Raw genomic sequence first — 12305 nt, forward strand, 5'->3', positions numbered from 1 at the left:
CAAACGGCAGTGTTTTATTCGATACACAAAGTTCAGTGAGCTTACAGAAACCTAACAGTTTAATTATGAAAACCAAAAACTTTTACATTCCCCTAGTAATACTTTATCTTCCAAGTATTAAATTAGCATATCTTTGGGTTTTATTGTGTTACAGTGTTTGATTTTAAAAACTGCTATTTGAATTGCTGATTTGAGTTTTATGCAAAGCTGTTAAATGAATTTTGGCTTGGGATTGGGGTAGAATTTTCTTCAATTTCTGAAATGGCTTTCAACAGACTTCTGTAATTTTTCACTATGTATTCACATGAAGTGTTTTCAGCATTGATGAAAATAAGATCAAAATCAATCAACTCTAACTTTTTCACATATTCAAGCCAAGATTTAACTCTTTACATAAAACAAACATGTCCATCTCATTAGTATGAAAACCTACTCTCCAGTTTAATAAATGATAAAATTATATGTATGTCAAAAAGTTGTTTCAAAATAAATGTCTCTGGGGCTGGAGAGATAGTTTAGCGGTTAAGGTGCTTGCCTGCAAAGCACAGAAAGGGCCCAGGTTCGACTCCCCAAGACACATGTAAGCCAGATGTAAGCCAAATGGCACATGCTCTTGGTGTTCATTTGTAGCAGCTGGAAGCCCTGGTGCACCTATTCCCTCTGTTTGCCTGTTTCTCTCTCTCTCTAATAAATAAATAAATGAAAAAAATAAATGTCTTTATGATTTATTATCAGTATCTCTTTGATTTGCATACCTACTTTTTATATGACCTTACGCCGAGGGTTGTATACATTTTCTCAGGCAACAAGGGGTTCAGAGTGGAAAAAGGGTGAGAAGCCCTGGTCTGCAGTCATTTGACTGGCAGGTGAAGAGGGAAGGCCGCAGGTTAAGTGTCTATAGCTGATGTTTCTATGTCAAGGTTGAATCTGTACCTGAGCACATGGTCCACCTCGGTCTGGTTGCTGGGCACCTGGCCACACAGCTCCTCCGTGATGGACTCGTTGATCCACTGGACTGCTGTACTCACTGCCAGGTCCCTTTCTGCTTCCTCTCCTTCCAACAGCTCTGGCAAAGCATTCTCCAGGACTTCAAAGTGAGTAGGGATCATCACGGAACAGACGGTCTAACAATGACATGAATGGACTGCACATTCTCTCTGCCTCTCCCAGAAAATAAGAAATTGAAGTAATCTACTTTTTAACTTGCATAAATTTTATCACTAATTTATTTCAAGGGGAAAAAAATGAGAATATGTCATTTTCTTTGCAATATTCTCAAAGCTGTTGAAATAATGTGAAACCCAACTTCACAAAATATTTAAAATTATTGAAAGGCCAGGTGTGGTGGTGCATGCCACCATTAATCCCAGCACTCGAGTAGGAGGCTCACCATGGGTTCGAGGCCACCTTGAGACTACATAGTGAATTCCAGGTCAGCCTGGGCCTGAGCAAGACTGTACCTTGAAAACATAGAAACCAAACAAACAAAAATTATTGACTTACTGGGTGGAGAGATGGCTCAGTGGTTAAGGAGCTTGCCTACAAAGCCTAACAACTCAGGTTTGATTCCCCAGTATCCACATAAACCCAGATGCACAAAGTGGTACATGTATCTGGAGTTCATATGAAGCAGATGGAGGTTTTGGCACACCCATTCTGTCTGTGTCTCTCTTCTCTCTCTCTCTCTCTCTGCTTGAAAATAAATAAATAAAAATACATTAAAAAAAAAAAACCTGACTTGTTAAAATACCCTTAAGATTCCTACATTGAATTTCTTTCTTCTTTTTCTGCATGTGTGTGTGATGTGCATACATGGTACATGCATATTCATATGTGTGTAGGCATATCTGGGCATGCAAGGTACAGGTGGAAACCAGTGGAAAATCCTAAGTGTCGATCCTCAGGAATGATGTGAGACATCATTGTGAGACATGGTTGGTCATCGGCATGCAGCTCACTAAGTAGACTGGCTGGCCAGCAAGTCCCAGGGACACTCCTGTCTCTGCCTCCCAGTGCTAGGATTACAGGTGTGTGCTACCACACTGGCAGTTTACATCGGTTCTGGGGATTAAATTCAGGTACTATTGCTTGCAAGGCAACCACTCTAACAACTAAGCTATCTTCCAAGGCCTGAATTTCTTTTTCTATCAGTACCTCTCAACGAATATGAACACACGTGACATAATTACTCTCATTACCAGGGACCATAGCAACATTATTTCTAGCAAATAGGCAAAAAAGTGAATTGAAATTAACTGTTAAAATTAATTGAGGCCTAGAGAGATGACTCAGTGATTAAGGTACTGGCCAAGCCTAACAACCTGGGTTCAATTCCCCAAGTGGCACATGCATATGGAGTTCATTTGCAGTGGTTGGAGGCCCTGATGCACTCATTCTCTCTCTCTCTCCCTCTCTGTGCAAATACATTTTTTAAAAAAAGAAGAAATAATTAATTAATTGAACCAGGTATGGTGGCGCCAGGTGTTGGTAGCTCACGCCTTTAATCCCAGCACCTGGGAGGCAGAGGTAGGTGAATCCCCATTAGTTTGAAAAGCCACCCTGAGACTAGTGAATTTCTGGTCAGACTGGGCTAGATCGAGACCCTATGTCAAAAACCAGAAACAAAAAGAAAAGAAAAATAATTTTATGTTTTGAGACAGAGTCTTATATAATCCAGCTTGACCTTGAACTCACTATGTAACCAAGGACGGCCTTGAACTCATTTTCCTTCTGCTGAGATTATAGGCATGGATTTACCATAACCAGCCATTAAAATTATTTAAATGGATTATTTTCTTTACTTAAATTGTTAGTCTGCAAATCTTATATACATAAACCTATATGTAGATTTTAGAACTCCCTGCACTGTGATGGAGTTTTCAAGCTATTTTTGCCTCATTTCCTTTCTCCATCTTGTATCAACTTCATTTTTTTTTTAAATTTTTTTTTTTATTTATTTGAAAGTGACAGACAGAGAAAGAGGCAGAGAGAGAGAGAGAATGGGCACACCAGGGTCTCCAGCCACTGCAAACGAACTCCAGACGCGTGTGTCCCCTTGTGCATCTGGCTAACGTGGGACCTGGGGAACCGAGCCTCGAACCGGGATCCTTAGGCTTCACAGGCAAGCGCTTAACCACTAAGCCATCTCTCCAGCCTTGGACTTCATTTTTGTATGTCATGTCTATATCAAAATTACACTTAGGCATAAAACAATTCAAGCCAGGCGTGGCATACACATCTTTAACCCCAGCATTGGTGAAGCATAGGTAGTAGGTTGCTGTGAGCTTAAGGCCAGCGTGGGCTACAAAGAGGCTTTCAAATAAGCCTGGGTTAAAGTGAGATTTTCCTTAAAAAAAAACAACTAAAAAATTTATTGTTGGGCTGGAGGGATAGCTTAACAATTAAGGCATTTGCCTGCAAAGGCAAATGACCCAGATTCGAATCCCTAGGGCCCATGCAGGCCAGCTGCACAAGGTGGTGCATACATCTGGAGTTGATCTGTAGCAACTGAAGACCCTGGTATGCCCATTCTATCTGTCTTTCTGTCTGTCTGTCTGAAATAAGTAAAAAAATTTAAAAATTATTGCTGATTTGGTAATAAATGTTTACATGACTATATTTACACATACATATATGTTTCATATATACTAAATTTCAAAACATGGCATTGATGCTACTAAATGCAGGGAGGAGTGGGCCCCACTAAAGAACACATGTAAACCACCTCATACCTTGGAAATATTTTGAATGATGCAGAATATTTCCACGTGTAGGGTTGGAAGTCCCAGTCCATCCAGTAGGATTTTCCCCACGATTTTGCTTATGGTGGGAGGCTTTGCAAGGTTAGAAAAGTAGTTCGCCTTTAACACACACAAAAACTATAATCAGAAATGACACTGTATTCATCTCAAGAGGTCACAAACACTTAGTCTGTGCTACTAAAAACCTCTCTAGCAACATCCTTCCTGGATCCTGGTAAGCTGAGAGGCTCTTGGCTTTCATCATAGGCTGAGGATTCCACCCTCTCAGCAGGAATGCCGATCTTAACCCAGGGCCCAATGTCAGGTAGTAGCGGGGCTTCCTATGTATTCCTGTGCCCGGGTTGTGAAAGCCAGTGGTCTCTGGAACACTGACACAACCAAATTTAAGAAACCTTTAATAGTAAAGACTTTTTCTGGGACCTCATCTACTTACCATTGGCTCATGCATAGTCCTATTTGGTCCAAGAGGCCTGGTGGGAATGTTAGTAACAGCAATTTTACTCAGGTGGCAGAGCAGAAGCCATTGGGAAGTGACCCGAGAGAAAGGGCTGAGGAGTTAATGAAGCCAAGGTGCTCCACTCTAGGAGCCCAAGCAGACAGGTTCAAGTTGATTTCTCCACAGAGGAGTGGGGAGAGGGAGAACGTGAAAACAAGGAAAGCAAGGCGCACCCTGCAGGGCCTCTTTGTTACCAGAGGCTGGGCTCTTGGCCTCCACTTAGCAGACCAGGTCTCTGGTCCTTCAGTTCAAGATTCAGTGATGTCAGCCTGGGCAACAAGCTGTCTAAACCCAGAGCATGTTGCATAAGGAAGAGTTCCTGGCAGAATGAAGGCAAAGTCCCATTTTCAAGCCATTTCTGTATTTTAAGGGTGGCAAGTTGCATATCACAGAGTATATGTTTAAATAAATTTACATACTCAGGAAAGCAAACATGTTAGTTTATAGTTTACATGTTGTAGTGAGTGAACAAGCACCTAAAATGTGACACACATTGTGTTAGGAGGTGAAGAGAGCTGTGTTTTGAAGAAATGTCTTCTTCATTGTGTCACACAAATGACATCTATCTACCTATGATTTATATATATATATATATGTACATAATTTCCTCTACAAATTAATGTCAGATGTATCCCTGTGAACTCTGCATACATTGTTATCAAATTATCAATATAACTAAATTAGGTAACATGATCTCCATTGCACAGAGGGGTAAACTGATTTCCAGAGAAAGAAATTGTCTAAGATGGCATAGCTAATGCTTTAATGACCTATTCTGTGTAACAGTCCGCCAGAACTTAGTGGGTGAAAACTACTTGTTGTGTAAGACTGACTGGGAAATTCTTTTGTTGGCTGGGCCTTGTTTCTCCTATACAGATGCCATCATCTGGAGGCTTGTCAGAGCCAGGATGCCTAAGGTGACTGCACTTACAAGTCCAGTGCCTCAGCTGGCATGGCTGGAACAGCCAGGGGCCAGCTGGACATTTGTCTTTCTCCCAAGCACTCAGGCTGCCTGGCATCTGCTGAGGCCTCTCTTTGCAAGTTCTTTCTCCAGCGTGGTAGCTGCGCTCACAGCATGATGACTAGCTTCCAAGAGAGTAGGACTTAGGAAACCTTCGATTGGCTCACACCAGCCAGCATTCTCATGATCAAAGCAAGATCTGCGGCTGTGTCCAGAGTTAATGTGGTGGACTTCCATTAAAGCAGCACATTGCAGGAGTGTCCACTGGGGGCTGTATTACTATTTTTTCATGACTGTGATGATTATGTACCTGACCATAACCACCTTAAGAGAGAAGGGTACATTTTGGCTCACAGTTCAAGGTATCCTCCATCATGGTGGGGAAGGTAAAGCAGCAAGAGCTTGAGGCAGCTGGTAAGAGTCAGTCCACAGTGACAAAGCAGAGAGAAATGAATGCTGCTGCTGGGCTCCTTCTCTTCTTTCTGTTCAGGCCAGGACCCCAGCTTGTGGAATGAAGCTGCACAGTTAACATGGGCCTTCCCACTTCAATGAACCTCATCAAAATAATCCCTCACAGGCATGCCCAAGGGCTCATTTCTTAGGTGATTCTAGGTCTTGTCAAGGGGACAATCAACATAAACCATCCCAGGGACTCACCCATGTGACCCTCTTCCATGGCCAGTAAACTGTATAGTTGAGAATCCAAACCAGATCTGCCTCATTGCCAACCTCTTTCAATCATGAATTTTATGAACCTATTATACTGCTATTGCCCACAGGGAGGTCCTCTATCCCAGAAATCCTCTGATGTGTGACAAATAGAAGAAATGGCATTTGAGCTGAACACTAGAAGATATGTAATATTTTTTTTTTTTTCAGAGGTAGGGTTTACTCTAGCCCAGGCTGAATGGGAAGTTATTCTGTTGTCCCAGGCTGGCCTTGAACTCACAATGATCCTTCTACCTCTGCATCCCAAGTGCTGGAATTTTGATAGTCAAGCAAGGGATATGAACATGGCAGATACTTAAAGAGTAGAGGGAACAGAATGAGGGGAATGGGAAATTTCAGCTTTTAGGGGACAGAAGTGGTCTTTGAAAAGGAGAGGGGGAAACAAGCCTGTTACCAGAAGTGAAGGCTGAGAATCGCACAATACCATGAAGAGATCTTAGCACACAGGTAGGATCTTTGCAAACAAGGGGAAAACACAGGAGGTCACTGAGCAAGACAATTGAGTATTTGGATCACTGATTGGCAGCACTGGGCAGGATGCTAGGTGAAACAGGGATGCCCTAGGGCAGTGACTAGGAAAATAAGAAGGTTGACCTTGTGTCGGTGCAGTTCCTGAACATCCTTGCCAGTCCAACGCTACACTGTCCTGGCTATGACAGCCTACAGGAACCTTCAGCATCTCGGAATTTCTTCACTAGGCACACAGCCTCTGTCTCACCATTTAGTCTGCAATCCTGTATCACCATCTCTCTTACCCCAGTTATTACACATAGCAGTGGTGTTGCATAGCTGTTGCCTCTGGGTTGGACATGATCATAGCCATCTTGAGTCATATGAAGTTGGGATCGCTTACAAAGACCCTCACTAGACAGGGCCTGTTAACTACCTAATGGAGGGAGGGGGAGGCTCCCAGGGTCCCTCCCAGAAGTTCTATAAGGAATAACAACTGCTGGAGAAGAGAACTCTTGGATAGCACAGCTGCTCAATAGCGCAGGAGACTTCTTTGTGATGTAGCTGCCGGAGCCCCATATGCTCCTGTAACGCAGCCCAATAAGCTCGTTAGTTTAAGTTGGACTTAGGTGAAATCATTTCTTGGGTGTGTTGGTGAACAGGCAGGCATTCCTGTGAACCTCCCTAAGAAAAGTCATATAACAAATAGCTTTTGTCCCTAAGCTAGGCGACTAAGCTCGCGGGGAGTTGTACAAACCAGTGTCGTGGCTGCCTGTTAAATGGACAGAAGATTACACAGAGGAACAAGACAGCAGGCCTACACACTTGGCTTGTGCTAAGAACCTATGAGACTGGGCCTGGTGTGTTTTAAAAAAAATGAGGCTAGACAGTTTTCATTAAGTCCTGTAGCAAAAAATGTAGAAAGAGAATGAAATCCGAGTCCAACGTGCATGCGTTCACCCAACCACTCAGTATCCCTTGGGAAAAGCAAGCAAGCAAACAAAAAACAACTAAATTCTGAGTCACAGGTTCTTTATTTGTAAACAGTCACTTTCACTCGCAGTGGTTTTACGAAGTGAGAAGAGAACACAGAGCACCGGGGGGGGGGGGGGGGGGGGGGGGAAGAGTTACGTGAACGCTCCGCATCCTTCCCTACACCAACTGCAAGGCCGATGTACAAGGGCCCCCTCGCAGCGGGCGCTCACTAGCTGACTCAAGGTCACAGCAGACGGAGGACGCGTCCAGGGTAAGACACTCAAGGACACTTAGCGCACGCCGAGATCGGCAAGGCCTCCTCGGGAGGGCAATGTGCACTTTAGCTAGCAGCCGGCTGGGTGAGCTCGGGTACCGGGCCAAGGCAGGATGCTTAGGGGCGGGGTAAGCCCAGGTGCGCAGGCTCGCAGTCCCCGAGGAGCTCGGACGCCGGGGCCCGCGCTGGCCGCTGACCCGCGCTAGGCGGAGCGAGGCTCGAGGACGCCCGCCCGGCGCCGCGAAGGCGCTGGAGCCGCAACCTCGCCCGAGAGCCCTGTCCTCTCCACTCCCCTTTCCCAGCTCTGCCGCTTCGCACCCCAGAGCGCGCCGAGCTCCCCGGCGCAGCGCCCGCGGGCCCCTGCGTGCGCGTCGGGTTCGCGCCCCGCGGAGGCCCGAGCGGACGCGGCGCGCACGCGCGACTCTGCCGCACATGCGCAGCGCGTTGCCGCAGCGCGGGGCGGGGGGGGGTGGTGGTGAGGGAGGGGGAGAGCAGGCCCGGGGCGCGGGGGTGGGGGCGGGTAGTTCGCGTCCCGCGTCCCTACCAGGTGCCCGTAGACGTCGGCAGGCTGGAGGTAGAAGGTGGAGTTGAGCAGCTCTTCCAGCCTGCGCGGGACGTCGTTCTCCTGGTAGTACTGCAACGCCTGCTGCTTCAGCTTCTGCAGGTCCCTCGGGGTCCCACAGCTGCGGCCGCCGCCTTCTTCCCCCATGGTAGGGAGATTTAAGACTACGGGTGGGATCAGGGGGCCCGCCAGCGTCTTGCGGTCGCTAGGCAACGCAACGAGATTCCCGACCCCCGAGATCTCGCGAGGCTTGTGGCTTTGGGTTTCAGGATTGTTTTTTTTTTTTTTTTTCTTCTCTCCTGCGGGGACAACCGCTTCGCGCCCGCGCGCGCCCATCACGTCCTAGCCTAGGCTGGCTTGTGCTCATCGACCCCGGAGACGCGCCCTCCCCGCTCTCCATTTTATTTATTTATTTATTTATTATTATTATTTTTACTGTCCTCCCCGCCCTCCAACGGTGTTCCAGATGGGGAAATATTCAGCGATCGCTTGAATTGCGTTTTTTTGGTTGTTTTTGTTTTTTTGCAGAACCCGGGGAGAGTTCACCCAGACTTCCACCGGGGACCCCGCGCAGCCGGCCTCGGGGTGGGCCTGGGACGCCCTCCTCGGGCGCTGGCCGGGCCCGCGGTGCTGCGGACTGAGCTGTGGCGGGCCCGGGGGTTCGTCCGCGCAGCCCGCGCCCGTGGGGCCGGCGTGCTGGCGGGAGGAACTGTGATGCCCAACAGAAACGGCTTCGCACCCTTCCCGGGGCCAGGAGTGAGGCTGAAATCCGGGCGAAGAAAGCCTGGTGTGGGCGGGCAGGGTGTGTGTGAGGCCGAGAGTGGACTTTAAGGGATGGACATGCAGAGGCGTGGGGGCGGGGAATGCGGATAGGTAGGATTTACTGGGGTGAGTCACCGGGAATGGAGGAAAATCCTTGGATGATGTTCCCTCTCGCAGAAGGCTCGTTGCATCCTGAGTTTTAAAATGCAGACAAGCCGGGTGTCACTTGCAGCTACAGAACTTTTGAATCGTGCCCTAGATACTTCCCCTGCGGCAGGAGGGGGCCCACAAGGGCAGAGAGTTCTACTCTGGCCTGTTTTTGTGTTTCCAACATAAATTAGGTCGCTTAACATATCTGTGCTGCTTAAACTCAAAGGGAAAATATAATCTTACCCATCCTGCCTGTATCACAAGTTACTTGAAAAACTTCTGGGAAAGTGAGAATGCATTTGGAAATTTGTTTCCCAATGATGTACTGTTGGATGTAGGCTAATTAAAAATGATTCAGTAAGCACTGTTATGTAACCTAGACGTGCACCTCCCCACTCCAGCTCCCCCCAGTTCTTCCTCCAACTCCCAACCTCAGAGAATGGTTTCTTTTCTATGATCACGAATCAGCCTTACCCTCTTGAGTGGGTGGAAATCCCTTCATGATGGGAGCTGAGGCTGAGTCATCTTCCTCTCCACTGCAGAGCCCCGGGAGTAAGCTATGCGGACTTAGGCTTTGAAAGGACCTGTGTATAAAACGAGCCTACGCTGTCGCCATTGTTTTCATGAGGACTTTGTGCCTTTCCTCCTATCTCCCTAGGGAAGGGCCCCATTTTCTCCCATCCTGGAATATCCAGATTTGAGTCCCATATCTTCAAAGAAGCCATACTGCCCACTCTATAGTTCTTACTTAAGCCTTCCTGTCTTCTGAACTTCTTTGCCAACTGCAGTTTGGACTGTAAAGTTCATCAGCCTGGGATGTCTTGACCCATTTGGCATTTTTTTTAGCCTAGCTCATCGTAGTATATATAATCCCTCACACACACAGTTGCATTTGACATTTTGATTGGAAGTGTCCTCTGTTTCCTCTCTGCCTCGCTGACCTCTGAGTTCTTCCTGTTCACAGTGCACCCATAGTGTTGGCACAATACCTACTAGAGCATGGTGGTTGAATGAGTGAATGAGTGGGTTTCACATAATAGTTCATTCAGTGTTTTGGAGTTGAGTGAATAAGTAGACCCACCTGGCTTGAGGGAAGGGTTTGTTTTTAGGAATAAGGAGAAATAAGGATGGAAACCTAGCCTGAAGTGAGCAGACTGGAATGTGATTCTGTAAGAGTAAGAGATTTCTAAGTATGACATAGGCAAAACAGGTGTGGTTGACTGACAGCAGAGGGCAGGATAGATGTGTACTTGCTTATACAGAAAGCAGTACAGAGACCCTGGTGGAAAATGATGTCGGTGTAAGGCCCAAACAATTATGGTAGTAATTGGCAGAGATAGATGAGAACAAATAGGAAGGAAGGATAGATAGGGTTGGGTGGTTGGGGAACCAAAGAAGACATGAGTAATGAGGTGTTCTGTTGCTAATGTCAGGCAGGGGATACATGAGTTATCTGCACTGAGTGGGACATGGTACACTGGGTTTTACACCTGTGAGGCCTGAGAAGCCCTGGTACCCCCCATAAAAAGGTGAGGCCTGAAGATAGAGATAGAAGACATCCTCATGAAATTTCAGGTTGAATTAAGATGCACTTCTTTGGAGGGAAACTGGGGGGGGGGTGTCAGGGAGAGGGAGAAGCTATGTGCTCCCAGGCCAGGATGCTTGCAGTCTTCCATTAAAATGTCAAATGAAGGGGCTGGCTGGAGGGAGAGATGGCTTAGTGAGTAAAGCGCTTGCCTGCAAAGCCTAAAGACTCATGTTCAACTCTCCAGGTCCCACGTAAGCCAGACACACAAGGTGACGCAAGTGTGCAAGGTCGCCCATGCCCACAAGGTGGCGCATGCGTCTGGAGTTGGACTGCGGTGGCTGGAGGCCTTGGTGTGCCAGTATTCTCTCTGCCTCTCTCTCCCTCTCTCTTTCTGTCTTGTAAAAAAAATTGTCAAATGAAGGTTGGCAATGTAGTTCAGTGATTGAATGTGCTAGGCTAAAAAATGTCACATGGGTCAGGGCATCCCCCACCAGTGAGCTTTGTAACTCAGGCTGCAAATGGGGAAGGAGTTGAGAAGAAAAGTCCTTTGAGGTAAGGTAGGAATAGATTTAGGACATAAAAGAAAGGCAAGGAGTTGTAAGAGGAAAGTAAAATAGTTTATAGAAATAGGAAAAACCCTAAATCCAACTTGGGTGCTGTTTCAGATGGGGTGTTTGTATATGTGCCTACACATAGGATAGTCCAAGAGGATGTCCCCAGCATGTTCACTGTTGTCCTTAGGTGATGGTACCAAAAAGAGCTTTTCTTTTCTTTTTTTTTTTTAATTTATTTTTTTATTTGAGAGCGACAGACACAGAGAGAAAGACAGATAGAGGGAGAGAGAGAGAATGGGCGCGCCAGGGCTTCCAGCCTCTGCAAACGAACTCCAGATGCGTGCGCCCCCTTGTGCATCTGGCTAACGTGGGACCTGGGGAACCGAGCCTCGAACCGGGGTCCTTAGGCTTCACAGGCAAGCACTTAACCGCTAAGCCATCTCTCCAGCCCTTATTTTCTTTTTTTATATGTTGGTAGTATCAGATTTTCCTAAAATGAATGGATTAACTTTATAATTTTTTTTGTTGTTGTTGTTTGTTTTTCAAGGTAGGGTCTCACTCTGGCTCAGGCTGACCTAAAATTCACTCTGTAGTCTCAGGGTGGCCTCGAACTCTCGGCAATCCTCCTACCTCTGCCTCCCAAGTGTTGGGATTAAAGGCATGCGCCACCACGCCCGGCACTACCTTTATAATTTTGAGAAAATAACAATACATATTTGAGAGGAGGATGTTAAGTCAATGGCTGCAGGAGGATTGCTCCTAAGAAGTGATTAGGGACTTGATTAGGGACTTGGTTGTTCTCTGATAGATTCATTTCATCTCAAAAATAAAAACAAAAAACTATGTGAAGACAAAGAAACAGAAATACAGTTTCTACCCTGTTCTGCTTCTGTCATTCAATCAGCAAGCATTCCTTGAAGGTCTGCCATGTGCCAGGTCCTGCTCTAGAGCAACGAATAAAACCTGTAGTGTTCCTCTGCTGCATAGCACTTAGGTTCTGATGGTATGTCAGTAGCACTTGTGATCATGTGCCATTGTTGTGGTCAGCTCTATGCTGCTGGGATGAACCTCCAAACCAGACACAGTTTATGCAAGGAATGGGA

The 12305-nt window shown here is 46.5% G+C and overlaps 2 protein-coding genes across 5 annotated transcripts in view; one reads left to right on the plus strand and one right to left on the minus strand.

Moving 5' to 3' along the window:
• Eno4 (enolase 4) overlaps positions 1-8383 on the minus strand; it is a 39004-nt gene extending 30621 nt beyond the window's left edge. For all 3 annotated transcript variants that reach the window (XM_004659218.2, XM_045149579.1, XM_045149573.1), the window contains exons 1-3: positions 8191-8383; positions 3732-3860; positions 934-1124 (exon numbers count right to left, since the gene is read on the minus strand). In XM_004659218.2, coding sequence (XP_004659275.2) covers positions 934-1124; positions 3732-3860; positions 8191-8355 — 485 coding nt within the window. In that variant the 5' untranslated portion in view covers positions 8356-8383. The remainder of the gene's footprint in view (positions 1-933; positions 1125-3731; positions 3861-8190) is intronic.
• Positions 8241-12305, plus strand: part of Hspa12a (heat shock protein family A (Hsp70) member 12A) — a 185843-nt gene continuing 181778 nt past the window's right edge. The window contains exon 1 of one of the 2 annotated variants that reach the window (XM_045149557.1): positions 8241-8356. In XM_045149557.1, the coding sequence (XP_045005492.1) occupies positions 8354-8356 (3 nt within the window). In that variant the 5' untranslated portion in view covers positions 8241-8353. The remainder of the gene's footprint in view (positions 8357-12305) is intronic. The other variant, XM_045149538.1, reaches the window with a different exon arrangement.

Source organism: Jaculus jaculus, chromosome 1 (assembly GCF_020740685.1).
Source record: "Jaculus jaculus isolate mJacJac1 chromosome 1, mJacJac1.mat.Y.cur, whole genome shotgun sequence".
NCBI classification, from domain to species: Eukaryota; Metazoa; Chordata; class Mammalia; order Rodentia; family Dipodidae; genus Jaculus; species Jaculus jaculus.